The following is a 27951-nucleotide window of genomic DNA, read 5'->3' on the forward strand; positions in this document are numbered from 1 at the left end:
CAAAAATACAGTCAGCACTTCAGCTGAGCAAACTTTTAAATCCTTTATCAAGTGTCAAACTCTCAGCTCAGCAAAACTTGGGAGTACTGTAGACAACATGTGCACTATCTTACATAGTTGTGGTTTTGCCAGCTCCATTGTGTCCGAGGAAGGAGGTGATCTGTCCCTCATAGAATCTCAGGGACAGCCCGTCCACGGCCAGTTTGTTTCCATGGCTGTAGATCTTCACGAGATTCTCAATGTAAACACCTGGCTCTATGTGGCTTGGCTCTTCCTCAATGCAGACAGCTGCAAATCAGACACAAAAAAACAGCATAATTTATCCTGGTATGCCATCCAAACTTTAAGTAGTTTAAAGTGAAGATGTGTTGTATATCTAAAAATTATGATAATAATGATTATGATATGTACCATCAGCGTTACCCTTCTTTGACAGAGGGGTGGAGATGTTCTTGTTCTCTTTTTCTCCACACCAATATGTCCTAGTGAAGGGAAAATACCAGGGCCTAGGGATCCCATACTGACCTGTAACAGAATGTATTGCTTGTCAAATAATTCATATTGCTCATGTGCAATTTGTCCGCTAAAGGGAAAAATACCCAAACTGCAAAGTTTTTGCACAACTCACCAGGGAACACAGCTTCAATGTACCAGGTCATTATTCCGTACAACACAGCGTCAAACAGCATGAGGCAGATGGAGGTGGTCAGGTTGTAGCTGTCTTCCTCTAGAGGGCTGGCAAGTAGGTTTGACCACTGTATTCCCACTCCTTGCTCCTCAAAGAGGGCAAAGTACTCACATCCAAAACCGAAAGCCACAGGAGAAAGGAGACTCTGTGAAAATGAAAGAGCATTCAAATTTTAGGACAGAAAATTATGCCTGCATACAGCAAGCTTGTTTTTAATCACTATATTCAAACATAGAAGTAATATTTTAAGACAAAGAGTACAAAATGCAAAAGAATCATGTTTGTATTCATAAGTGTGTAATTAAATCTATTCAACACACCACAACAATTTTTGCTCCAAAGCCCACGTAGTCCTGCCAGGCAACACAAAGCACGTAGGGCAGGTAGAGAGTGAAGTATATAATGCCACCGCAGGCGGCTGCCAAGTTGGCACGAGAAAACAGTGTGCTGATGAGAAAGCACTGCATGATGGTAACTACGCCAAACGATCCCAGGAAGAGAAACACAACGCCGGAGTCACTGTAAGGCAGCAGGTTACCCATCTGAGAAGGACGTCAGACAAAAGAGACAGGGAGAGAAAAGAATGATGTCAGTTGTTTTCCACCTTTTAATTAAATTTGGAGACATCATGGAAAAAGAGTGACTTAATTGTGCTGAGTATGAACATCTGCAATGATCAGTGCGAGCATGTTCACTTGTTTTCTATAATTTGCTGACATTCCTTCATGGTGACATATTGGGCATACGTGTGTGTGCCTGTGGCTGCACCAACCTTCAATAACATCACCAACAACCCAGCGCTGATCAGCAGGGGGATTAAACTGCTGATGAACCAGCTGAGCCAAAGGGTGCCGTTGTTCAGTCCCATGATTCTCATAGTCTCTTTGAGACGTGCCTCTTTCTCGTATACCACTCCCTTGATGATGATAGCTACTGAGTACATCCATGCCAAGGTCATGAAAAGAGGCATTGACCGACTCATCACACGCAGGAATCTGAAAAAGCGCATTGAATGTTACACACATATCCTCTGTAGAACTGAAACACATTCTTTTTTTAACCACAGCATTCACTTACATATCATCAACGTAGCAGGGGTAGGGCATCTGCTGAATGTAGATTCCTGTCTTCTGCTTGGTGCCGGTGACAGCTCTGATAATTCCTTGTTCGATTACATCCTGCAGGTAGGAAAACCCACCCCAGACATACCGCAGGTCCTCAAAGGGGTCTGCCCTGGGACCAGGGTCCCAATATCTGCAAAACAAGATGAAAATCAAGAGGGTCAAAGGAAAAGGGAAAATAAATAAAAAACGTCTGGTCAACACGGCCACTTACCCGTCTTTAATCTTGTTTGTTCTCTCCACATTATCGATGTCCATACGAATTTTGTAATTGACATTGGGTGGCAGGTCAGTGCTGTTGTTGTGGGCAATGTCAGGAAACACGATTCCAGCCCAAAACCTCTGGTTATCAAGAAGACCCATGGACTTGTTGACCAATCGCTCCTCATTAGCCACTGGCTCCAGCTTGTCCAGGTTCACACACTGAAGGATTTTGATAAAGAATGGTTTTAATTACAGTTTAGCTAGAAAAAAGGCACTTTTGCAATAACTTTTATCTGAAAAGTGTTCATACTGAAGACGCCATCAGCCTGCAGACATCCAGTTCAAGTGTTAAGTCCTTAACAGCTCCAAAACAAACTACTCAGCTCTTACGAATGCTAAAAAAGTTTCAGCTCAAGTAGTCACACAGTTTCTCAGAATTACATTTATTTAAACTGGAAAACAGCAATGAACTTTACACCTGATTGCACAAACTCAGGTGCTTTTGTAACCACACCAGGATTGTTTAGCTGATTTGTTGAGAGCTCCTACAGATTAGCTTCAGACTTTTTTAGTTGACAGAAGCAGACTTGTACCAGATCCTCCCACAGCAAGTCTCTACTGTGCCAACAGAAAGCTAGAAAGCATAATGAAATGTGGGTGGACGATAACAATTAAAATACACCATATGCTACATATGTATGTCATTTTTGACTGTGTACGGTTGTCCTCGACACAGTTCACAGTGCAAGAAGCTTCACACATCATATGATCTTAAAGGGTGAATCAGTCAGTAGGTCAGTGAGTTGTTTGTGATTTTGCTGAACATGTAATTGACCCTAAGTGAGGCTTTTTAAGTGATTTGTATTGCATTTGTGCATTTAATAACATTATCCGCAGTGGCTAGAGACAACAGGTCAGACAAAACCAGGTCAGATTCACATTGAGATTCACACTAAAATGATCAATTACAGTAATAAAATTATCTATATATGGGAAGTAAATAGCTGTGAGGATCTGAAAGCAGTTCAAATGCACTGAACAGTCGAAGATGATGGCAGATTTGTACTGTGATGCCAAAAAATGTGAAATTAGCTGTTATTTTTCTGCATGCATGAACACCTATTCTACAGACATAACTTCAGACTCACGTTATTATAGCTTTAATCCCAAAATCTCAAAAAACATGGCAGCACATGACAGTTTGTTGTGCACTTTTTGCTAATACATCCTTTTATTAACACTAACCTCCATGAAACGAGAAATGGTCTGTATGGCATGGTTGGTTTCATTGAAGACGTCTCTCCAGGTGTAGACCGATCCTGCGTGTTTTTTGTTAACTGAGGTCTTAGAGAGGAATGCTGCTATGTCTGACACGCGCAACTCAGTCCCACTAAGCTGGGTGTTAAGGAACATAGCGCTGGCATTATTCTGGAGCAGGGTCTGCAAAAAGAAAAAATAACATTTAATAACAAATAAAATCAAAATAACAATGCTGATTTTGATAGAAAAAATTTTTAAGATGCTGGAAAAGCTGAAAGTTCTTTTTTCTTTCATTTAAATTGTCTTTTAACCTTCTTCTTTTTGTGATGCAAAATGCCAAACTGTGAAAAACTCCTGCATGCATTCTTGCTTGTTCAGGCAGTTTATCCCTGACAGCAACTTATCATTAAACTCAAAATGCAGCTCATTATCAGTCAGTAACATCAAAGTATTTTTACAACCCTTCACCACCAGGTGGTGCTTTATGTAATTCCCACATGAAAATGCTGAACAGATTTCTCAGGCACAGCCATGCACTGATGTATTTTTGAGAACATAATAACAAGTAAACTGACTCCAATAGGATGAATCCAGAACGATGCTCACTAATCGTGGCAGAACAAGTAGTCAACCAAGCACATGTGTGGTTGGTCCGGCTCTTTTCTTATTTGAACGAGAACAAGTGTGGCCTAAATGAGATCAGTTCTTAGTTTTGGTTTACGAGGTTTTTTTCCTCAGCTGCCAAATTCTCATTTCGATAGCTTCAAATAAATTCATCAAAAAAATCCCAGAACATAAACACTCTTTGCTATTGAGGTCACATCAGATATATAATTATACATAATTACATTTCAGTAAAGGCGATCCTTTCATGTAAACAGGAAGCACACAAAGCAGACAGTGCTGATGTGTGCCAAAGGAAAATGCCCCTGCACGCACTCACCCTGACCATGTCCATTTCCTCGCTATTCTCCATGAAGTTCCAAATCTTGGGCTTCATCTCCTCCCACATCCCTCCAAGGTCCCTCAGCACACCCAGCTCCTGGAAGGTCTTATTAACCTGAAAGACCCACCAAAGATAATTTCATTTAATGGTTCATACACACCTCTAATGGGGATTTTATATGTTAAGCGATAGCTATACCTCGTGGATGATCCTCTGTGTTGCTGGAGTGTCTGGTGTATAAAGGATCTTCCCCATGAGAAGGGGCTTCAGAGCTCGCCAGATCATTCTGGAAATGGGACTGGACTCCAGGTTCTTCATCAAATTGTTACAATAAGGAGCTGAAAAATAAAAATAGAGACATTTAAATGGTGAACCTTGTATTAGTAACAACAAAATATTTGACTAACAAACTGTACTATTGTGAAACTAAATTGATAGGTGAGCTCTGGACACTTACTGGAGGAGTTATCGTAAGTGGAAATGGGTTCACTGTCATTATCGTTGCCGTGGTTTCCAAAAAGGGCCTTGTAGTTGTTGTCTTCATACCAGTTGAGAGACTTGATTTTGAGGCCCCCTCCCTCAGGATGTCCACAGACGATACGTGACACGGCCTGGTACATCTGATTTGGAGACCCTGTAGCATTTGCGGTAAGATACAGGATCTCCTTTCGCATATCCTTCCAACTCTTCATGCTGGAAAGCTGTAGTAGAGAGAGGCAGATAGAAATGTCAACATATTGATGATTGCTAGGTGGCAGTAGGTCAAATTAGAGATCTACTTCTCATGTCCTCAAAAAATCGGTTGACAATCTTTGGTTTGTCTACACAAATAGAGATAATGCTCCTGAAAAGACCTATTTTAGACACAAAATATCATCTTAATATATTAGAACAATTTTTATGTTTCAGGCAGGAGGCTTTTTTTTTTTTTTACCATATTGCCTTTTTACAGTAAAGTAACTGCATATATTTAAGACTGTCACTTTTTTTTTTTAATTATGCAGATCCACATGGTTGAAATTCATCCTGAATGACAACATGAGTGTGTTTAATGCACCGCTGATCACTTCAAGTGTCATCCCATATGTGTTCAAAGTTGCTCTGCACACATTTCTTCTTCAGGTATTCTCAAATGTCCTGAATGATTAAACAGATAACGAGCAAAATGAAAATAATATGCCCACATCCTTATTTGAAAAGGGATCATTTGTGACAACAGTAATATAAAATGTTTGAGTGCCTGTGTGTGACGCAGGAGGTGTGAAGATATTGAAGGTTATCATCTCCTCTATGGTTGGTATTCTGGACGTGGAAGTCAAGTGCTGCACTGAGGGGTGGAGACACTTAGCTGTCTGCCTGCCTCAGATAAATTTAACTGGTGTTCCTGGTCTATCGTTATGCCTGAGTATGTGTGTGCATGAGGAGAGGTCAGATAAAATGTAACACGTATTTCTGCACGTGACTTGCATGCTACTGCTGAGCAACTTACATAAAAAGCAGCTGTGATGATGATATTTATCATAGTGTACATCTCACATGTGTACGTTTTGTAACAAATAACACAGAACTTGCATTGCATTTCAACAGCAGTTATCTCTGCTAGTTTTCTGCTGCTTATGCATGTGTTTTTAATGTGCACACAGATAAAGGGAAATTGACTTTTAAGTTAGATAAACTTTGTGACATTCACTCATCATTCTGTTAAACATTTGTTTGGCATTGGCACAAAATGTAACAAATATAAAATGACCAAGATTATCTTCTTTTGCATATCTTTCCAGTTTTAATCTCCAGAAAAACTGGAATTATTGTGATGTCAACATACATTTGCATTGTTTCATCAAAGTGAAGGAAGCAGGGAGTTCATTCTGGTTCACACTGAGGTTACTATAGGTCATCAGACAAGTCCACACTAGTTCACTGTTAAGTTTCCAAACTGGTCATCAGCTACCTACACACGCAATTATGTCACCGACTCGTGACAGAGAAGGATGTCTTTTGTTAAAGTAAAAAAGAAAGAAAACAGACGATAACTTCAGCAATTCCAGCGTCACACACGCACACAAAAAAAATCAAGCATTTCAAGTCCACTCAAAGGGGGACTTTTGTGAAAGGAAGGGGGGTACTAGGGCATACGGTAATTTTGAGCTTTGTGCTTTAAGCATGGAGGATGAAGAAATCAGACCCTTTCTTGAAAAAATGAGATAAAAATGTGAAAGAAAGAAACTGAAGACAAACAAACAAACAAGACAGTGTGTGAGAGGCTGCAGCAGGAGGTAGAAATGAGCACAGAAAGCAGAGGAAGGTACAAGAACAAAGAAAGGTTACTATCGGGCGTTCTCGTAACTGGCAAACATCCGCAGGCTCCACAAGTACAGCCCTATTATTCTGACAACTGTTACTGAGTACATGCTCATTGACACAGAAACACACATGCACACACACAAACGCATATAAACACATTCAAGCCAGACAAGTAGAAACGCACACGGCTTTCTGAAATGCCACGCATTCCTGTTTTAGACTGAAATCTGCAATTTTCTTTGTCATCTTTGTCACTTAATATCAGCTGCTCCATGTCATTTTTATTCATTTATTTATTCGCTATTTGCCAGGCAAACAAATATTCAACGTAAGTTTCAAACAAAGAGAAACTGAGCCGTAATTTAAAGACCTGTTGCGTCCTACATTTGCACTCGCTGAGCTCGTTTTGTATGCGGTCGCTTTGCAGCTGATCCTGCAGCCACATCAAATGGTCACATGCTTTCCTGCTCTGTCATGTACAAAGAACTGTGGGTGATTATTTCTGCCAGTATGTGTCTGTCTGTAGTGCTGACTGGGTGCATATCAGAGTCTTTTAGGAAGTTTTGTTTTGTGGCTGTCAAAGTACATAAAAAAAATATCAGGCTGTGCATATGTGTATGTGTGTGTCTGTATTTAACACTGCATGTAGCCACCAGGCAAAATTTATATATAGGTCTGCATGAGTGCGTACTTGCCTTGTGCTGAAAACGCTTTTGTGTGACTAAATTAATGTGTCATTTCCCTAGTGGGTTACTGCCCATGTTATCTTGGGTGACTAGGTGACTAATACACACATCCATGCAGGAACTTGCACAAAAATACACACACGCACATCGACACAGACATGGAGGCAGCAGAGAAAGATCATCCTAGAGTAACCCCACAGCTGAGTCTACACAGGTTACTAAAGTTCAAGTTTCCGCTCAAGCACACAGCTATTTAGATGAGAACAGACCCTTGGAGGGCAATCCTAAAATAATTGTGAACATCAAGTCACAAGTATAAAATACATTTAGATAACTTCCAAAGAGATCCAAATTCTCAGACAAAACAATAGAATGGGAGTTGCAGGTGCACACAGTTGTTCTTTCTAATAACGTAAACCTATTAGAAAAACACATAACAATACACTGATCATTTTAAAGCAGGAAAGAGTAAATAAGCTAAGAATGTTGCTGTATGCACTGTAAACTGGGCTTCTTTGTGAAAAATTCTAATGAACACTATACGAGTCAAAAAAGTTAAGTTATAAGCTTGTTCTCTCTTGTTCATCTGGTCATGTTAAGAGATTCAGCTGACTTTAAAAACTCTAAAAAGAGTTTTAAATCAATTTTTCACAAATAGTCTGCATTTGCCAGTCTTGCCAGAGAAGACAATTCATGACCCCCTTTTCAATAATTGCCACCAATCATAATGAAGGTTTTAGTATAAATTCTAAGGGGGGATTCCAGATTATTAGTGCACAAATGCCTGCCTCCTCAGCAAAACCAAAATAATCTACTTACAAACTGAGAAAAGGCTTCAGATAAAGTACTTAAGTAATTAGTTTAACAATACATTAAAAATTTAAACTCATCATGGCTAGCAGAGAAATAAAAGGCAGCGATGTCTGATTCAGACAACGACCATTATGTAAGTCTGACATGGACCATTTCTTTTTGCATAATTTTCCATGTAGTTATGAGATGCTGGTTGATAAGAATAGTTACATCTCATTGCTCCATAATGCCAGGCTCGCTCATACTACTTATCCAGTGTTTAATGAAAAGCCACGAGGTAGCTTAAAAAGTAGACATTTTTGAAAAAAAAAACCCCAAACAAACATTTGATAGGTTTGTAGCTTAAACCTATTCGCTGGAACGTTCAAGACATTTTAACTACACAGCAAAGCAAGACACGAGTAGGCAAAGTTCTTCATGTTTCTCGTGCACGGGAGAGAACTGGACAAACGTCGTTCCTTCACTTGACCCCAGTTGCTCTCGTCCGCTCCCCCGTAACACTGCTCTTTTTGAGGTTACATGAATATACATAGGTTCATTAACATATGACGTCTACATACACACAAAGAGTACCTTGCCTGTGCGTTGGGTCAGAGTGTGACCCCATAAACGACTTCCCTAAACCTGCTGGTCTGGAAGTCCAGCAGTTCATCTAAACAAAAGGCACTTAGAGTAAAACAGATATAGATGTGTTTGCTATACCATGTATCAGCAAGAAAAGATACAACCTTGCTCATGATCCCAAGAGTGATCTATGCCAGAACACTCTGGAGAGGAGTGAACGCACCCCCCTCTTCATGCTACACAGAGTTGTTACAGACCTCCTAGGATGAGACATTCTTTCAATCTACAAATGATTATATACTTCTAAGCATATATGAGTAAATATTTCTAAGCATAAATGACAATCAACAATATAAACCTGACACATTAAAAACATTAACATCTGTACTTTTTTTCATGAGGTTTGTCACAGGGCTGGTAATGTGGAAAAGGGCTTTTTCTTTGCTCCTGAAGAAAAATTCTGAAAATGCATTAAGCTCTTTATGCCATTCAATAGTGATAAGCCTTGGCTTGAAACACAGGCTGTGAATGATTTTTGGTTGGGAACAAGAGGGTACATGATTGCACGTCTCCATTCTGGCAGCTGCATATCTCATCTATCAGCCAGCTAAGCAACGTCATATAATCTGCTTCTAACAAAGTAACAGACTGAAAAGAATTATAGTCTTTTTTTGGTCATTACGCCACTGCATGATAGCAATTCATTCCCAATTTCAGCAACCTAAAACATAACCAAGTCTCCAGTGACGTGTAAAAGTTTCCAAGCAGCTGTGGCCAAAATGAATATAATCATGGTAAAGCACAGAGGAAGTTGTGCAAGAATGATTTCAGTTGAAATTCTTTTTTAAAAAAGATTTCATGAGATTATGCTTATAAATCATTTACACAGAACAGAGAGTGGAATAATGCAACATCAGCTGCCGAGAAGAGGAGAAGACAGAAGTACATTGGTGTTCTTGCAGCTGCTTAGGAGGAACATACACCAACACATACACACACTTGCATTCACGACTGGATCTTTATGTTTTGCCAACTCACCAAGCAGGGGCCTGAGAGAAAGAAGGTTCTGTTGTAGCTTCTCTCGTTTCTAACTACACTCCAGCAACGCTAAGATACATTAGCTCAGACGTGGAAGTGAGCGTGCATGCACGTGATTCTATACTGCTTGTCTGCAATGATGTGAGACAAGCGAAGACAGTGCACCTGGTTGCCTGCTGAGCAAAGCTTTTACAGGAATATTTCACAGCCTGCTTACTTTTATCTAAGCTTCAACAAGATGCATTACTGCAGTTTTTTATGCTTTAGACTATAATTTATTTTCTACTGTTTGTACAATAACGTGATCTGTGGTGCAAAATCGCTTAAAAACAGAGGGACCCTAGTAAATCAGAGCACACTGTGTCAGTAGAGGAGATCTGATTTTATATGAGGTGTTATAAAAGACTCATATAAGAACAACCTTTTCGAATCAAAGTGCACAGTGTGCTTTCTATTACTTATTACTACCTCGACCCTAACTTTAAATATCTTTAGTGAGATTTGGTTCTTGGTAAGCATTGATTTTATAGGGGACTGAACTTTGGACACAAATACCTCAGTAACCTTGTTTGTTCGTGTTATGTTAACATGGGGGGGTTGCGTTATCTGTATACATCGGCGGTGTGTTTACCTCAACGGCCAGTGCTCCCAGGCTTTCCAGAAGATTGTCGGTTGCAGCTGAGACTTCCTGAATGTCTTTTGGATCAGACCTCACATCCCTCTGTGAGATACAAAGAGGACAGTTACTGTGCTGTAGAGATTTTTAAGGTAGCCTGCACAAATAAAAATTGATTGGCTATTTTCTAATTGCTTTTGTTCTTGCATAATATACTACTAATGACCACAGGAAAAGATTTATCACACAGGCAGAGAAAGGTGAGAAAGTTGTGGGGTAAAGAGGAAGAATAACATTTGGGTCAAAGGTGAATGAAGAGGGACCCAAGAAAGAACAACAGGTCAATGTTAGTTTGACCTAGGTTTCCATTTGTCAGACTGCTGTGAGTATACAAGTGCGTGAGAGTGTTCTCATATATCACATTTAGTTGTCAGCTGCTGGAATGTCTGAAATTCGATAAACCACAGGTGCTTCTGAAGACAGAGTGGCTTTCTAAGAAGAGAGAAAGACAATTTAACTTTCTAGTAAGTTCTTTCTCTCTAAGTTGCTCGCTCGTCTGCCTGACTTTCTCTTGCCATAACAATTTCTCCACTGTCCCTCTGTTTTACACACACACACATGCACATACACATGCACAAATGGGGAGAAACGGACTTATGCAAGTTCCGGTCTTCATATTATGCAATTCAAATTTTTTCCTGTTGGAAAAATTTCCCAGTCTTGCATCATTGTTTTAAAGACTCAATTAAAAAGACATACACATGATTTTTTGGCTTGATAAAATCACGCTTCTCTGAGCCAGAAATGTTCCTTATTTACACGCGAGTGAGCAAGACAACACCAGCAATGGTTATTAACTTTACTGACAATGATGACATTCAGAGATATTCTCCATTTCTCTCCTCCTGTGTTTGTTTCTTGTTTGAACATTCTGTGCTGCATAATGTTGGCTGACCTCTTCCCATCCTTCCAATCATGACTCACATTTCTATCATGGGTTTGGAGGGATAGGGCAGGCGTTTTGGAAACATGCAGGGAGAAGGGAGGTTAAGCTGAAAAGAAAAAAAAAAACCCCAAAGCAAACAAAAAATAGACATGGGAGCACAAAATATAAGAGATTGTGGTTATAACTATAATTCCTTTTGACCACTGACTGGTCAAAAGGTGTTTTTATAAAGAACATTTGTGATTCTCCTTGCAAAAGAAAGCTAGGGACTTCTAAAAAAAAGTACTTTGTTTGACTGAAAAACACTTTGGGGATATCTGAATAAATACATGAGCACTAGTAATAGTTTTACTATAACCACGAAGCGTCACAGTTCCGTGACAATAATGCATATTTTCCATTTTAAACAGGAAGGGCATGTCTTCCTAGTTCCGGGCAGGTACACAAAATGTCACGGACCCGGCTCTGGAGGACTCGGGGGTCCGTGACCAGTTTTGACTGTTGTTATTGTTGTTAGTATTATTGTTATTTGGTGATGTGTGTTTTCTCCACAATGCTGTGTTAGTCTGTGTCCCACTCGTATGTATAGGCAGGGTGTGGGTGTATACGTGTGTATGTCTGCGGGTGTGGCTGGAGGATGGAGCACAGCCACCTGCAGGCCTGATAGGTGTGGCCCTGCGAAGGACTGGCCACACCTGAAGTTCCTGCCACACCTGTTGGTGATCAGGGCTCGTCGGGGGAGCTACTTAGGAGAGTGTTGGAGCTCCCACCGGCGCGGGATCATTGAGTTATCGTACCAAGTTAGTGTGTCAGCATATGTCTGTGTTGTTCGTATATGCCCGCCGAGGGTTAGTGTTGACGGCTGCCTCTATGGTTTCCCTGCAGGAGGAAGAGTGGTCCAGAAAGGCAGCACGCACGGGGTGTGCGGAAACACAACAGCGGGGAGCACGAGCACGAGCACAGACGTCGGAGGGAAGCACGCACACGGGGTTCAAGGGAGCAACGGGGAGTTATTGTGTTTACAGTTTTTCACTGTGAATAAAGAGCACTGTTTGCATCGCAGAGTCTGCGTTTTGGGTCCTCCTTTCCCCACATCCCCACGGTCTGCCAGCCAGACCGTGACACAAAATACCACATCCCGGTCAAATATGTAAACACAGATGGCAGATTTAGAGTGCTGTACTCTGACACACTATTGAGTTACAAGTTTGTTGCTTTTTTTCATCTGTTTTCTTATGTTTCATTTTATGCCAGAAATACTAAAATAAGACGTTATATAGGTATTATTAGCAATATTACATTTGATGTCAAAATTAAGATCCATTCTAAACTTATCATTTCATGGATTTCAACTTACCCGAACAGGTTTTAGGAAGTCCAAGTTAGACAGGAAGTGGCTCTGGGCCTTGTTCAGCCAATCACTGGAACTCTTACAGATGATCTCTTGAGTCATGCGGGACACGTTGCGGTCAGCAATGTGGACAAACTCCTCCAGTGGTGTGGTGTTGCAGAGATCTCTGAGATGGAAGCCGAAACCTTTTGTGAGGACCTAAAAAGAGAGGAGGGAAAAAAGACAAAACAGGATTGAGATAATATAGAGAATAATGAAAAAGAATGCATAGGTGAGATAATGTAACAGGAGAATTTTAATGTCTGTGTTTGTTTTATATATTGAGTTAAGCTACAATGGATTTACAAGTAAAACTGCATCAAAATTTGGTGAATAACAAAGTTTGCTAGGTGACTGTTACTGGCTCTTATATGACTAATATCCAAAAAACACGCACAAACTGATAAATTCCTGAAAGCTGACCATGTAAGCAAAACAATGATGTTCCCAGAAAAAATATTATTGAGCAATTATGAGGTAAGAAACGTTCTGAATGGCGATGCTGGGTAAGCCAAGAACAAACTGGACAAACGTTAAAAGTACTCCAGTACTCCAAGCAAAACTCAATTCCAAGAAATTCATTTTGCCTTAAAAAATTATCCCTCTTTTTCTCTTTTAAAAACTCACAAAGATAGAAAGAAATTTTATTAAGCAGCTGCAGCCACAATTAAGGCCCCTTTTCCTCAAGACTGTAGAAATGTGTGTATTTGTGTCAGTGTCTTGTTTTGTAAATGTCCTTTAACATTTTTTGTTATGCCATCATGTCGATTAGACTTCACAATCTGCACAGACATACACGACTTCCAGTGTTTTCACTGGGAAAACATCAGTGCTTACAGCAGACAGGTCGAGGGACTGGGAATCACTCTCACTTTATACAACAAAGGACACAGCAATATATGGCAACACATACTTCCTTGAATTTTCTCTCCTCTCCTTCAATAATGCTCTTTATGAAATTTCTGACCAAAAGGACATCGCCCTATCTGATCAATAGCTGTCCGGGAGAGAGGAATGAGATGAACAGATGGTAAAACATGATCCCAGAGTGGGAATTTGTCTCTGAGCTTTGGTCTCTGCACGTGAGGAGAAATGTGGGGAAGGAGGAGCGGCCATGTGACTTCAGCCCTCCAACTGCTAAGCAAGGATGATGTGATGTGCTGAGGTGGGAGCTGTTGTTGAGGGTAGGCAGATCAGTCAATGTATGTTCTATGGAGTTTGTTTGCATAGAAGAAGTGTTCTGTGTGTTGACCTGCGCATGAGCATGTTCTGAATTATGGAAAATTAAACACAAGACGAGAGGAATCGTTTAAAAGTGAGGGAGGGAGCAACAGAAAAGGGAGTTTTGAATGTAAAAATAATGGAAAATAATTCAATTACTGACTTAAAAAAGAAAAAAACAATATATATAAGCATACATGACCTCATTTAAATTGTTTCCATTACACTGGGTTTAGAGAAAAAACAAACTGAACAAAAAGACTAATGATAAGGGGACAACCTCTTCACCCATCTGCCCCTCACCCACTCTGATTTTTCTCTCGGGTATTAAGGGCTTAGCTGTGCCACAGCAGAATACAGTGGCCCAATAGACGCTATGAAGCCAAGGTCACTGGATTTATTCACAAACACTGTGGCCAGGGGTGGTTATGATTATCTCATAAAAAAGAAAAAAAAAAACAGTGATACAAGTATTGGTAGTGGTTCTCAGGTGGTAAGAGAAGCTGCACGAAAACATTTAACCCATTGGTGAATGTTACTGAAGAAAGATTTTAAAATAAATAATAATGATTCTAGACAACTGTCTTCATTTACCTTCTCAAGATTGACATCAGCCTCCACTATATGCTTCAGGGCGTGACGAGGAAGTGACGCATTGTGATGCAGGAAGTGAGAAAGGGTTTCATCATCACGCAAAAAGTCTTTCAGCTTGAAACCTAAAGGAAAGAAATCCAGATACACTGATTAAAAATAATAATAATAATACCACTTTCTAGTGGTTGATTCTGACATAAAGACAAATAGCAGATATCCCAGGAGAAGAGGTTTAAACAAACTGCTTTCAAAAAGTTATAAGCTCTACCTAAGCACATATCTGCAAAGAGACTGTTTTTATATTGTCAAAATTCAATCTCACAATTGTAAAATTTAAAGGCCTTAATTAAAGATTCAGTGATTCGATGATAAATGACCTCCACACACAGATAATCCTTGTTTTTTTGGCTAATTCCAAAAAAAGATAAAGGAAATGAACAATGATGGCTTTACCCAGAAACACAATGTCTCATCTGCACTCGTTGTACTTTGCTGCATTCCAGTGAAGTCAAACCATTTCAGAAACTGGCTTGAGTAAGCTGTGTGGTTAAACACATGCACGCACACACACTGACTTCTCTCTATTCCTCAGCTCCAGGTTTGGAACTCAGGGTTACTACAGGGCATTCAACTTTGGACTAAATATTCTGTCTTCTTCTCCTCTATAAGGATTTATCTCCCCAGATTTTCCCATCTCTCCTTTCACACAGCGTTCTGCCCTCTAACTAACATTTTAGACCATTTGAAAGCCATCTATTTACTAGCCGTGAATGAAACTACTAACTAGAATAATCATGTAGCAAGAACAGGAACTCCTTCAGTTCGCAAGAATAGATTGTTGGTGGAACGACATACTTTTATATCAACTTTTTCCCTTTAAAAAAAGGTTTACGCATTCTTTTACCACCCTGCCTGATTACTGGCCGTCTATTCTGTTTTTATCTGCTCTCATCTAGTCTGTTCTCAACTATAAATCAGGAATGCTTGTTTAAAAAACATCTTCCTACAACCCCTCTCATCTTCCATTCCTTTCCCATTATCTTAAGTAAATCTTTTTCTGCTCTCTGGTTTTTATAACAAGCACAGATGCAAACGCACACAAACTCATGCAGACAGGAAACACTTGTCTCGACTGAACTGAACATCCCCCGAGAGGAAATGAAAGGGAACAGTGTGTTTCTGTGTGTTTGAGGGCACATGTGTGTTGTCACTTTTTTTACTGCCTGCAATATCTACGCGCCGTAGTGTGTGAATTGTTTGTAAGGGTGAAAGTTTTAACATCTACATCCTTTTAAAGTCCTAAATACCCTTACCAGTCCTTATGGACCTGTGCATGTACAACTAATTGTGTGCCTTTGTGTGTCTTTGTCTATGTGTGACCTCAAGTCCCAGCTGGTAACAGCTAGGGAGTATTAATAAGGTCTAATCAGCGCCCCAGTAGGAAGTCAAAGCTCCCATGGTGCACCGCATCCAAAGACCCTTCGGGACACACCAGTGTGGATGGTGCAACCTTGTTGAAATGGAAAATCTAGCAGTACTTTGTGCAGTCAGCAGTCAGCAACTTATCACTTATCAGGAACAGGAACAGTTTTTGAAGTATTTGTTTATGTGTGTTTTTCCTGCGTTGGTGCCAGCCTGATATGAGGGCAAGTCCCATATTAACATTTGCAAGTCTGTACGTGTTCCTGGCATTACCTATCAATCTTGTTTGTAATTAAACAGTACTGACATCACACACCTTAGCGACCGTGGCATCACTGGTCAAACTAGTTCAAAATCAAGCTGTCATTTCTGTGATACCAAATCTGTCACAAAAACTCATCTAACAGACTTAAGGTGAAATTAACCTCAAGGGGGGAAAAAACCTGCTGGACTGTCTACGAGTATGTTGGCATGTGAGCCTATTTGTGTTGTAGATCACTCTCCATTCACTGATTATTGATGTTACATAATAAGAACTATAATCACTGTTCTGAAAGTTTTTCAGTGTCTTTGCAAACTGTTGTTAAAGTCTCTACTTCAAAAGCTCGGGCTCAAAAAACAAAACAACACTCAAATAAAGTCTTTTAAAGCAGTCAGGCAGATTGAAGACGGTGGAAGATTCACTATGCAATTGCAATTAAGCTTTACTTCTCTGAAGATTAGCAATATGGTTAGGAATCAAAATCAAAATATATTTACCTCTCATCTACTCTTATGATATTAAACACATTTCAAAAACATATTGCATATATAGCAATGGCAATATGCAGCATATTGGATATTGCAAATTACTGATGAATTGTTTACTTTGATGTAATTGTCCATGTCATCTCACACCACAGATATCTGTTAGATCTGATCAATGAAAATAACATACAGTGTCATCCACTTGTCTTGTTATCTAAAGTCAAAAAGCTTATCCCTGTCCACAACACTTCACAATCCACCTTTATCAGTTAAGGTCTTATTGAAATGACCTCCCTACAAGTGCTGAATTATTAACCAACATGTGAGAGGCTCCACTCTCAGCTCTTTGATCTAGGCTGTTATTCTTATAGCATCACTCTGAAGCAGCACCAGCTCTGTTTGCCCTCTTTGGCATCACACAGCGCTGTCTCTGCTCTATATCAGCTCATTTCCTTTTGTGGATTAAAAGAGATACTGAGTGGAATATGGGATTGACGACTATCAGACCGCTGCGCTTTCACAAAGCAATTATGATGAAGTGCACAGATACAGAGAAACTGTGTTAAAAAGAAACCCCATGGCTCCCTGTTCACTCCATTTAAAATAAAATGTAATAACGCACAGATAGATAAGATATATCACTGGTTTTTAAGGCATTCCAAAGAAATTCTGACAGAAAAAAGGAATACAATATCACACGCCACACAAGGCATGGAAACTGAGAAATCTTTACAATTGAAAACTGCCAGTCCATATTTTCTTTGTGTGAGCTGATTTGTTTGCAAACCATGCTTTGCTTTGTAGGAATCATTGCATAATGAATTGTATCTCCAGGCTAACAAAAAGTCAGCTAAGGTACCCAAAATAACAAGAAACTGATTGCCGTGTTTTATTGCATAATTTATAATTGCTTTAGCTTCTCAGTATATCAGAAAATAAATGTACTTATTATTGTGTGAGTATAAAAGCAAGGAAACACTAATGAGTCAAACAAAAGAGCAGCCAGATTAATTAGACTTCCTCGTTTCACATCACCAATTAAGGGAGGTTAGTAGTTACATCACTGCTGTTTAATGTTGTTATACACTGTCCTGAAATGCCATCCTTCTGGTCCTCCTTTTTATCCTTTAATAATGTTTTTTCCATAACATCATTATATGTTTCCCCCCTAAATGTGCAAACTTTATCGGTAACAGACAGGAAGAAACAATACTCCAATCCAGACAAAGTAGAAAATCCTTATTATGATTATGCTGTGATTGTCAGGGCAGTTTAGACTTTGCTACCACCAGCGACACATAAAAGTGGAGAAGTGCAACACCCACTAGCTGCTCAGAAAACGGGCCCATGACATCTGGTGGACTGAGATAAGGGGCCTCTGAGTACTCAGGGTACCATTAGTTGCACGAGCTGGTACACTGCAAACGTGATCTTAAGTCACTTTATCTACGTTTAGCATATTTTTGTCAGTGTATTGATCTGCAACGACTGAAGTCTATCTCACTGCAGATCACAAGACATTACAGCTCTTACTTGTACCTGGAAATATATTCTTGGGTCTTTTTCAGAGTAAAAAGGGAGGAGGAGTGGGTTAAAGGGTGATCAATGATCAGTCACCTGATCCTCAAACACTTACTAACACAAAAAATACCAAATAATCAAAGGCACAAACTTACGAGCAGTGTTTTTCTGAAGATTCCTGAGGGCTCTTAGCAGTCCCTTGTAGCCTTCATAGCTCTTATCATTCTGAGTGTACAACAGGATCTTCTTGGCATCAGTGAACAGACGGGAGATTCTGGTGTTTAGAGAAGGATGAGAATTGGATGAAACAAAAAAAATGTGTTGTTTGAATTCTGTGAATCAGTGCATAAATTGTTAAATATTAATACATTTGACAGCCAAAGTACTCACATAGAATCATTAAAATTTCCCACCACCCCAGGACTCTCTCCAGGTGTGGGATTACGGAAGCAGGGGTTGTTGGCATTACAGATGATACCTTGTACCCAGGGCAGAGTACCTGCTGAAGGCATGGCCTTGTTTGGGAAGTGACCTGAAAAATATACATACAAATTCAGATATAATTTGATGTAATAATATCAGCTTTTGTTAAATGAAGTCATAAAACAGATGACAGACACTGCAGAAGAAAACCTGATAGCATTAAACTACCAACTGGGAACATATACATCATTGCAACATCAGTATTAAAGAGTGCTGATTTTATCTTTAACATAATTTGAACTCTCATGAGCTAACATTACCGATATAACCACAACTGACAGAGTAGAACCAGTTATTATAATACAAAAGATAAGAAGAGAAAGCCAACCATTGTCAGAAAGTTGACACAGCCATGATTAACTTTCTGTCATGAGTTTATTGGGTTAATTGCGATGCAGCTGAATTGAAAATTTGAGGAAATTCTGTTGGAGGTGACAACTTTCCTTTTCAAAAGTGGAAAAAAAAATCTTTATGAATACTACCAGGATTATTTTGTGCTTTCAATCAATGAGTTGCAATCTTATTGACTTAAATGGGGCCAAAGTTGTGAAACCAGCTGTATTGACAGCCAGTAATGTAATTCCCCGAGTCTTATCACATGTTCAGTCAGTGCAAGTAAATGTTGGCAAGTCCAACAGATTCTTCTATGAATAAAACAAAAATTCCCTGGATGAGTAAAGTAGTGATCTAACCCATTTGGCATAGTTTTCCTGAATTTTTTTTATAAAATGCAGAACAACTGTTAGAAAGTTCAGACCGATGATACCAAGTTCACTTAAAAGTAGGAAAAACTTGCAGAAATTTTTAAGATGATGCTTTTAACAACACTTACATTCATGTTGTTCATAGGGCGGATAATATATTCGGACTGATATCAGGATGAAAAAGATGAACAGGGGCCAGACGATCTCAATCAGCAACTGGATCTAAGACACAATGGATGATGACAAAGCTTAATCAATGAAAAGAAAGCAGGCTTTAAAATCTTCATGTGAAAAAATAAGTTAATCATCCCAAAACAATGGGTAATCTATTTTTTACCTTGCTTTTGTGTGTTTGTGTATTTACAGTTCATCTAAGGGTATTTCTACTGCTTTAAGACAGAAAAATATCAAGTGCGTGAGGAAAGGGGCTATCAGCTGTTGCTCTTCAAACATTAATCCCAGCATGACTCTAAAGTAAAGTATATGGGTTAATAAGAGGAGATGGAGTGAGACAGAGAGATCTGCTGGATTTAAGGACTGTGGATTTGTCCATCTGCTCCATATGGCTTCCTCGCTTCATCTGCTTTTGACACAGGCTTTAACAGCATGCTAGACATACAATGTAGGGATAAAGAACAAAGCCAACGTCTCAGAAAATGTACTGTATCCCATTGTTGCAAATAATTGGACCGAAAGTCACGCAGCTAAGCCGTCACTTTGAGCAGCATTTTCGACTTGATGGACAAATGGCTTAATTGTACACAGAGAAGCCTCTCCATTTATAATGGAATACTATTCAACACTTGGGAACTGAATTTCATTTACATAACTTTGAGTGTGTAGGCATCAACCAACACAAGAGTAACTGGATAATGGATCTGACACATAATTGTGTCATCAAGCTGTCTTCAACTGATTCACAGTAAACAGCAGCACTTTTCTTTCCAAGTGGCACAAAGGACAATTACACTGTTGCCATTGCATTGGGCTATGCAATGCAATAACCCGTATAAACAAGCTTCTGCAATGCTTTTATGACTAGGCATGTGGCATTGGAAGATCACATTCAAAGATTACATTTAAAGTAAACCAACTAAAAAGTGAGACAAAGCATTGCTGGGAAATCATAAACGATGGATCTGTCTTTTTTGTGACGAACAATACCATGGGCAATAGTAGGAAATTATAGCAACGATAAAACCAAACTGAAAGAAGAAAAATAAAAGGTACACAATTTCCTTGTGGGTACTGAATAAAAGGTATTTAACCCCCAAAAAATTGGTTTAGTGAAACACTGATAAATAGGAAAACATTTTAAGAGTCACGACAAACAGATAAAACAAATACCCAAATACAGGATTAATCAGTCAATTGAGCTACACTGCTACTTACAGTCTGTCTCCGTCGGTAGGTGAAGTTCTTCCAAAGCAGTAAACCCAGCTGAGTGGAGACTGCCATGTTGCCGTCTTCCCAACCTCACTGAGCACGCTCCTGCTCCTCACTGTGAATCCACACAGACAAGAAAGAGGATCAAACACTGTATAAAGGACTCATCAATAACAATCTGCTCCGCGTGAAAAGTCCACTAATTAAACAAAGTCAGCTAACTGACTAACTAAACCTCTATTCCCTGTGGATAAAGACACGGATGACAAAAAATATACCCCACTGACGCACAAAAAAAAAAAAAAAAAAAAAGAACAGGAAGTTGTTACATGTTACATTAGCAAAACCATGATTACCAAGATCACGCATTTCTACCGAATATGGCTGTAAACTCGGCCTCGTCATGTGACAGTAGGCCATGAACATAGAAACAAGAAATCAAAAAATAATAATGATGGCAAAAACATTCACCTATTTAACAAACTGTTTCAATCTGAAACTCAGAGCCAAGCCGAAAGTATCGCTACAGTCGACAAATGAAGCCAACTCTACTGACTGAGGAAGGGTGCTAAACCCTGCAAACTCAGGTCCACTTCATGTAGCCCCGTCTGTACCAAAGTTAAGTGACGCTTCTTCTGGGAGAATGACTGGGTGGGTGGGGGGCAAATTCGTCATCTGGTACGAGTTGTTAGCTACCACCCCCCTACCCCTCCAATCCCTTCTTTTCTTTAATCACAAAATAAAATTCATCCTGTTAACACTCAGTATCGCACACAATACTGTGTCTCGTTTAAAAGTTAAAGTTATCACCGTAAACCCATTTATTCCTATTGTTTAAAACAAAATAATCCACTGATTAATCAGAGTTTCTTTCAAATGCTTGTGAAAATCTGCGTGGGTGGAAACCTTTCCCTGCCTATTTGTTTGCTCTATCTGCAGCTCAAAAAGTCCTTGGATATTTGCTCAGATGTGTTTTATGCAACGCGATCTAATGAGACTACCTATACAGTCACTTATAGTTTTATTTCAGTTTCTTTTTTTTAATACCAGGAACAACTGATGATAGAAAATTAATCAATGTGAATAATTAAAACAAGAAAGCCTTGGAAATCTGAAACACGGCATTATCAAGAATTAGTCAGTAAATTTGGTCTCCTGGTGATCAAAAGTTAACATAAAAACTCTTTAATAAAGAACTTAAGAGTCACTGCTGCTCAAGGCTGATACAATTATTAATTAAGGTCACTGAAATCTATTTTACTTGATGTTAACTGCAGTTAGAGAGGAAGACGTTGTAGCATGACATATCAAAAATAGTATAAGGGCTCATTCCTGACATCTCAACATTTCACTGAGCTCAAAAACTATTAACAGTAATGCACTTTATGTATTTTCAGATTTGATGGTTTTATTGGTGATGAAGTTGGATTATTTTTGGTGGGAGAATTAATGCTGTGCTGTTTATTACACAGAAGTCCTTTATACAGAGAAAAGCTGGCTGGATTTCACAAAGAGCAGGATGACAAAATAACAATGTCAAGGACAGGGTGATGTTGAAACACGATCTTAACTGATCTGCCTGTGGGCTGAAAAACCTTGTCCTTATTAAGCCATTCATACACTTCTCTATGGTTTTACACCGCATTTTTGCTATTTCAAGCAAATAACATTTTAGTCAATCTAACCACATTCTCAGGTGTTTTGCAGCGAATTTATAAGTAATCAGTAAATCCACTTAAATGCATTAAATGTCGCAATTAAAAACTAACATGAACTTTGGGAACAGCAAACAATACTCTAACCCCTGTCCTTATTCAGCTGTACTCCTACATCTGTTTTCTCCATGAGTCACTTATTTTAATAACAGAACTCGGGGGCATATATAACAGTTTCAGAGACACAATGTAAGATACCTGGAACTGACATGTTGAGAGCCTCTTCACTGAAAAAACTAAACTAAAAGCAAAACATCAGCTGTCTGATTTTTCGTTATTATTTTAACGCTGTTGACCATTTGTGATGACCATTCACTGAGGATGTGGGGGAGAATTCTGAAAACCCCGAAGACAAAAAAACATCATCAGCACGATCTTGTGTTTTATCACAGCTGATGGTGAATGCGGAGAACACCATGCTTATTACCATATCAGAGACAGCAATGGTGCTGTAGCAGATGGTGAACTATGCATACAATGCATTCTTTCTATGCATTTCGTCATTTAACACACACAGTGAATAGATGTCACTATTCTTTTCTACTAAATACATGGGATTTAAAAAGAAAAACATATGTTTTGTCTTTTTACTGGCAAAATTTATTGTTCTGTAACTGCCCACCCCCCTTCCCCTCAACTGAACCCCGCGTTTGCGTCCTTATTGCCAATTACAAACCTTTGCATTCATTTACCTTTAATTCTATCTATATTTTCTCCAATAATACAACCAGCTCAACATGACATCCCGATAAATCATTATCGATCAGTCCACCCTCCGGGATTTGTATGATTCTGAGACACGACGTGGTGGAAATGCGTCGCATACAGAGAGACACGAGCGGTTCTGCTTAGTGATGAGAAGCCCGTACAGTGCAGAGCCAATGCGCCTCTAGTGGTAGACACACAAATTTTTTTCTTTTTAATACTTGTTTACCATCAATCCTCGCTCACGTGTTATATCACTCTCACACATGATTTCCCCCCCTTGACTTCATTGTCTTGCTTTGTGTAAAACACCTGACAAATCACTCAAGAGTTTTTATAGAGAGCGTTTTCGATATTAAGAAAAAAAGAAATATAAAATCGTCGATGCTTTACTGGAAAGACGCGTTTATGCTTCCCTAAATCACGAATGAAAAAAACAACCTACAGTAATGCATCTCGTCATCACTGCGTACATAGCTACACATAAAAAAAAACCTACATTCTCGTCACCACTGCGCACATACACATAGATTTAAAAGAAAAAGACTTTTTTTTCACTGACAACAAAAAACTAAAATAAAGGAAGAAATTATAAGCAGCATATAGTTAATAGTCATAGTTGAAATTGGCCACCTTTTGCACTACAACCAAATGTCAACGATATAGCAGACTTCAAATCATCGTCTGACAGAGTTTTGTGCTTCTGTTTCACTGTGTTACTGAGCTGAGGTTACTGGCGGTCATCAGCTTTGCGACGCTGACCCACAGCAGCAGCATCAAGTAAGCCAAAGTGAAGGCACAAGTAGGGTGAGCAAACCTTCAGCATTAAGAGGCAACAAATGGGACGAGAAAATATCGATGTAACAAAGACCACCTATACATACAACTGTTACCATGCAAAGCGCTCTGTCGTGGATTTGCGTTAATTGAGGAAGAATGTAGATATTTTTTGTTTGTTTGTTTTTACGTCTTTAGTTTTTCTTTAAGGGTTTGCAAAAGAGGACATTGCAACAAACTGCCTTTTATTTTTGGTATACCTCACCGGAAGTCCTGTACTTGACTATAGCTACCTTGGCATCGCTTTTTTTAACACCACATAAGACACTTGCGCCACAAAAGAGCAAAAAATAAGGTAAGAAAAAATGCATTCACTTGTACTTAAAAAAAACCCCAACAGTACTGACTTAAACTTAAAGTGTCTATTCAGGCACATTAACGTCACTGGTTAACTCCGCGACGTTAATGCAAAAACGTCGACTAATAATTAGCCAATAATTAAACAATATAAATTTTCATCAAAGAAGAAAACTAAATTTTCACTCACGCGGACTGAGAATATTAAGATGACAACGTCTTCATAAATAGTAATATGAATTTTTTTCTTTAAAAGAGATATTCTCACACTCTTTGTTAAACAAAGAAACGCACAGTTTCTCACAAAAGTCAAAACTGCGCTTCCAAATCACCGACCTGTATCCTGCACGGTGTTTATATCCACTCCTTCTCATAAATTGAAATCCTTCGTTCAAAGGTTGAATAAAATGTTCTCCTCAGTTGTTACGGTGTACCGTTGCTCTCTCTCTCACTGGCTGACAAAATGTTTTTTTCTTGTCCGCCAGGGTTTTATAGCGCAGCTCGATGCGGAGCAGAGAAGAGCAGCAGCAGAGGTAACTAACGGTCACCGTTTGTTGCTGCTTCCATATAAGGAAAGCACGTGCGGAGGCAAAACATGTCTTAAAGGGCCAGCGACACTCGCGCGCCTCTGTGCACTGTGCCGCTTTTCAATAAGTGGATGATTCATGGAAAAATTCAATTAGCAACAACACTTCTTTTAGACTTAATCAGATTACTGACCATTGTTCTATATCCATTCAATAATAATAATAATAATAATAATGCGTTATTATCTCTTTCTCTTGATAATTTAAGTAAAATTATGCACAGTGGATTGAGTTCAAGAAATTTAAAATGATATTAGGTATACAACATAATCGTAAAAATGTAGAACACAATATGTATTAGATTCTGTAAATTCTGTAAATATAACATTTCCATATCCATATGTTGTGTGGGTAAAGGGCATGGATATATTGATAATTTAGAGAATGAATGTTTAAAAGGCCTATACAAACACAGAACAGTTTCTATTTCAAAAGGTCCTGTAGATAAACAAGGGAGTTGCAACAATACTGGATGTTCAGTCAACAAACTGTACACTTGTATTCTTCCTGAAACGCAATACTATAGGTGAGTCTTAATGTGGCTCTATCTGTATATGTGTATTCTGCCTCCTGGCCAATGTGTGCACAGATAGGCTCCGGCCCTCTGTGACCCTGAAAAGGATAAGCGGCTTAGAAAGCGCATGGATGTTAGCTTGTCATTGCTTCATTTCTAATTGCTGCTTTCATCCTTCAAACCTAAACTCAGATCACGGCAGGCTAAGACCACTCCAGGTCACGTGGAGTGATTTGGTAATGCACAATAAACAGTAGATGCTGTACAGCAACTATGTGCTGTAGTGATTTGGATAAGAAATGAGATTATCCTCTTTCAGAGCTGCAGCAGTGCTATCACAGTCAGCTGGGATAACATTGCTGGGCTAAGTAAATAGATCCACTTCAAAGGGATGCAATCCAGCAGAATCCCCTTCGAGATGAGTTTGAGTTTTGATGTCTTTCACCAAACTCTGAAACTAGGAAGCTTTTATTTGTAATTCTTTGCTTTGTATTGCACTGTGGTCAGATATGTTTAATGTGGCCTGTTCATAACTTACTGACTGACTGAACAATGTTAATATTTAATAACTTGTGTAACTTGACTAAGCTCAAAAGTTTAATTATAGCTGCCACAAGTTGCTGCTGGTCATTCATATGCGTCTATCTGGCCATCACTTTCACTTTGATCAGTGACTGTGCCCAAGTTTACAAAAAACAACAACTTTCACATCATCACTTTTTAAATGTTCTTTTTCTTTGAATGTAAAGAGAAGCAAAAACAGAAATTCTTGTAGATTCTGTTTAATCTTAACAGAATCTGTAAGAATCTGTAAACTCGGGCTCTTTAATGAAATGCTAATAACCAATGCCTTCAGTGTGTGAATGTGTGTGTGAATGGGTGGATGACTGGATATGTAAAGCGCTTTGGGGTCCTTAGGGACTAGTAAAGCGCTATATAAATACAGGCCATTTACCATTTACCATTCAAGAATCAAGAAAAATTGTTACAATCTATTCTAATGAGAGAACACTATCTCTATTACTTTGCCTGCTCACTAGCCCCAAAACCTTTGTCAACTTGCTAAGTGTGGTTAAATATGGATAACTGGATAGCTCTGCTGTCCAACAAACTTCCATTCAGGAACAACTCTAAAACCTTTGCATGTCCACAACGTCAGTGACAATTGGCAACAACTTCTGCTGTAAGAAAAAAAACATATTTTGACAAATTAAGCACTACTACTGTCAAGTTTTTGCAAGATAAAAGTTTGGACCTCTCTCTCTCTCTCTCTCTCTCTCTCTGGTCTGTATCAAAGGGATAAAGACCAGCAATCCCCTCCAACACTGATTCTATTTGTTTACTGGTAAGCCTTTGTTGATGTTTGAGAAAAGCTGCAAGATGGGTGCATGATGTATTACACAGATTCTCTGACGTACAAAGAACATGACAATCATCTGGCAATGACATGTCCTTTGATATACTGCAATGAATTCTGACTAAATGAACTGCAGAATCTGTCCAGAGTCTTATCGTCCTTTGTGATCTTGCAAACTTCATATTACTCAGCTTTAAAAAATAAAAGAAACATTATACACCTCTATTTAACTAACTATATAACTATAACTGTTCTCTAAGCATGGGGTGAAATTAAAGCACCATCTCCTGTCTGTCACAGTAATTAGTTACAGAATCTCCAGAATTTTGTGAATCGGTGAAGATGGATCACAGTTATCTAGGTCATACAGAAACAATAATTAATTGACTGAGTTATACAATAACCTGTTTAGCTGTTTATTTTATCTGAAGACTTTGGACTAACTAGGGACAATTTAAACTGCTTCTGGGCTACAGAACTCACCCAGCAGGCATTACAGAGATCTAAATGAAAGCTCTCAGAGTACTTAAAGACAAAACAAACGCTTGTCTGACAAAGCCAAGTGGATCCTAAGATGCATGTCTCCTTCTCAGTTTACTATAACATCTCTGGACAGTTCATTGTTTCATTAGAGTCTGTGTTTACGTTTTGTTAACTCAGTCAGTGCTGGACTGAAGGCAGCGTACACAAACACTAAGGTAATTAGTCTTTCAGTTAGCTTTTGACTGAGCTGCACACTTTAAGTTCTCTGGATAAATCGTAGTTTCTTTTCTCTTTGAAACAAAGGAAACTGAAATAAAATGTAAGATGTGTAATCTCTTTATTGAAAACAGCTTATTTTATCCATAAAGAGACACATTGTGACACAGTTCTGCTGTGTAAAAGAATGTAAAAAATATAGCAAAACCTTGCTCAAGTTTCCATAGTTTTTAAAAACATGTGTCTGCATTAAAAACGAGAGTCCAACCACAGCAAGTGTTTTTCTCAAAACTGATATTTCCAATAATTGTCCATTTTCTTTGGCTATCCAAAGTAATCTTGAGTGAAACCAACAATAATCTTCTATCTTTATTTATTCCATTGAAACAAAACAAATCATACACCACAATGTTTGAGACACCCAAATCACCTTCCTACAAAGAGACAATTATACCAGTGTTTCCACAATGAAGACTGATATGGTGCCAAACCTTAGATCCATTAACCTCCACACTGATCTCATTCTTAATAATGCTTCAAATGTACTGACTCCAGCAGTTACAAATGTCTCACATGCACTGAGACT

The 27951-nt window shown here is 38.9% G+C and overlaps 1 protein-coding gene and 2 long non-coding RNA genes across 5 annotated transcripts in view; 2 read left to right on the top strand and 1 right to left on the bottom strand.

Annotated features, from left to right (window-relative positions):
- The window catches only part of LOC113023919 (phospholipid-transporting ATPase ABCA1-like), a 35957-nt gene extending 11243 nt beyond the window's left edge, over window positions 1-24714 (bottom strand). For 2 of the 3 annotated variants that reach the window (XM_026170394.2, XM_026170391.2), the window contains exons 1-19: window positions 24545-24714; window positions 20661-20769; window positions 19397-19490; window positions 18472-18613; window positions 18237-18355; window positions 14392-14513; window positions 12544-12735; window positions 10256-10345; window positions 4677-4920; window positions 4418-4557; window positions 4217-4333; window positions 3259-3453; window positions 2024-2232; window positions 1766-1942; window positions 1461-1683; window positions 1009-1230; window positions 629-833; window positions 412-525; window positions 114-288 (exon numbers count right to left, since the gene is read on the bottom strand). In XM_026170394.2, the coding sequence (XP_026026179.2) occupies window positions 114-288; window positions 412-525; window positions 629-833; window positions 1009-1230; window positions 1461-1683; window positions 1766-1942; window positions 2024-2232; window positions 3259-3453; window positions 4217-4333; window positions 4418-4557; window positions 4677-4920; window positions 10256-10345; window positions 12544-12735; window positions 14392-14513; window positions 18237-18355; window positions 18472-18613; window positions 19397-19490; window positions 20661-20726 (2846 nt within the window). In that variant the 5' untranslated portion in view covers window positions 20727-20769; window positions 24545-24714. Of the gene's footprint in view, window positions 1-113; window positions 289-411; window positions 526-628; window positions 834-1008; window positions 1231-1460; window positions 1684-1765; window positions 1943-2023; window positions 2233-3258; window positions 3454-4216; window positions 4334-4417; window positions 4558-4676; window positions 4921-10255; window positions 10346-12543; window positions 12736-14391; window positions 14514-18236; window positions 18356-18471; window positions 18614-19396; window positions 19491-20660; window positions 20770-21125; window positions 21542-24544 lie in introns of those variants that run through there. The other variant, XM_026170392.2, reaches the window with a different exon arrangement.
- On the top strand, window positions 10327-12248 carry LOC145429396 (uncharacterized). The gene is made up of 2 exons (XR_013909630.1): window positions 10327-11986; window positions 12072-12248. It is a non-coding gene; the product is annotated as an uncharacterized LOC145429396 (long non-coding RNA).
- LOC145429397 (uncharacterized) lies at window positions 23039-26808 on the top strand. Its single transcript, XR_013909631.1, has 2 exons — window positions 23039-24206; window positions 24694-26808. It is a non-coding gene; the product is annotated as an uncharacterized LOC145429397 (long non-coding RNA).
- Window positions 26809-27951: the final 1143 nt, after the last annotated feature.

The sequence above is a fragment of the Astatotilapia calliptera genome, chromosome 6 (assembly GCF_964374335.1).
Source record: "Astatotilapia calliptera chromosome 6, fAstCal68.1, whole genome shotgun sequence".
In the NCBI taxonomy this organism is placed as follows: Eukaryota; Metazoa; Chordata; class Actinopteri; order Cichliformes; family Cichlidae; genus Astatotilapia; species Astatotilapia calliptera.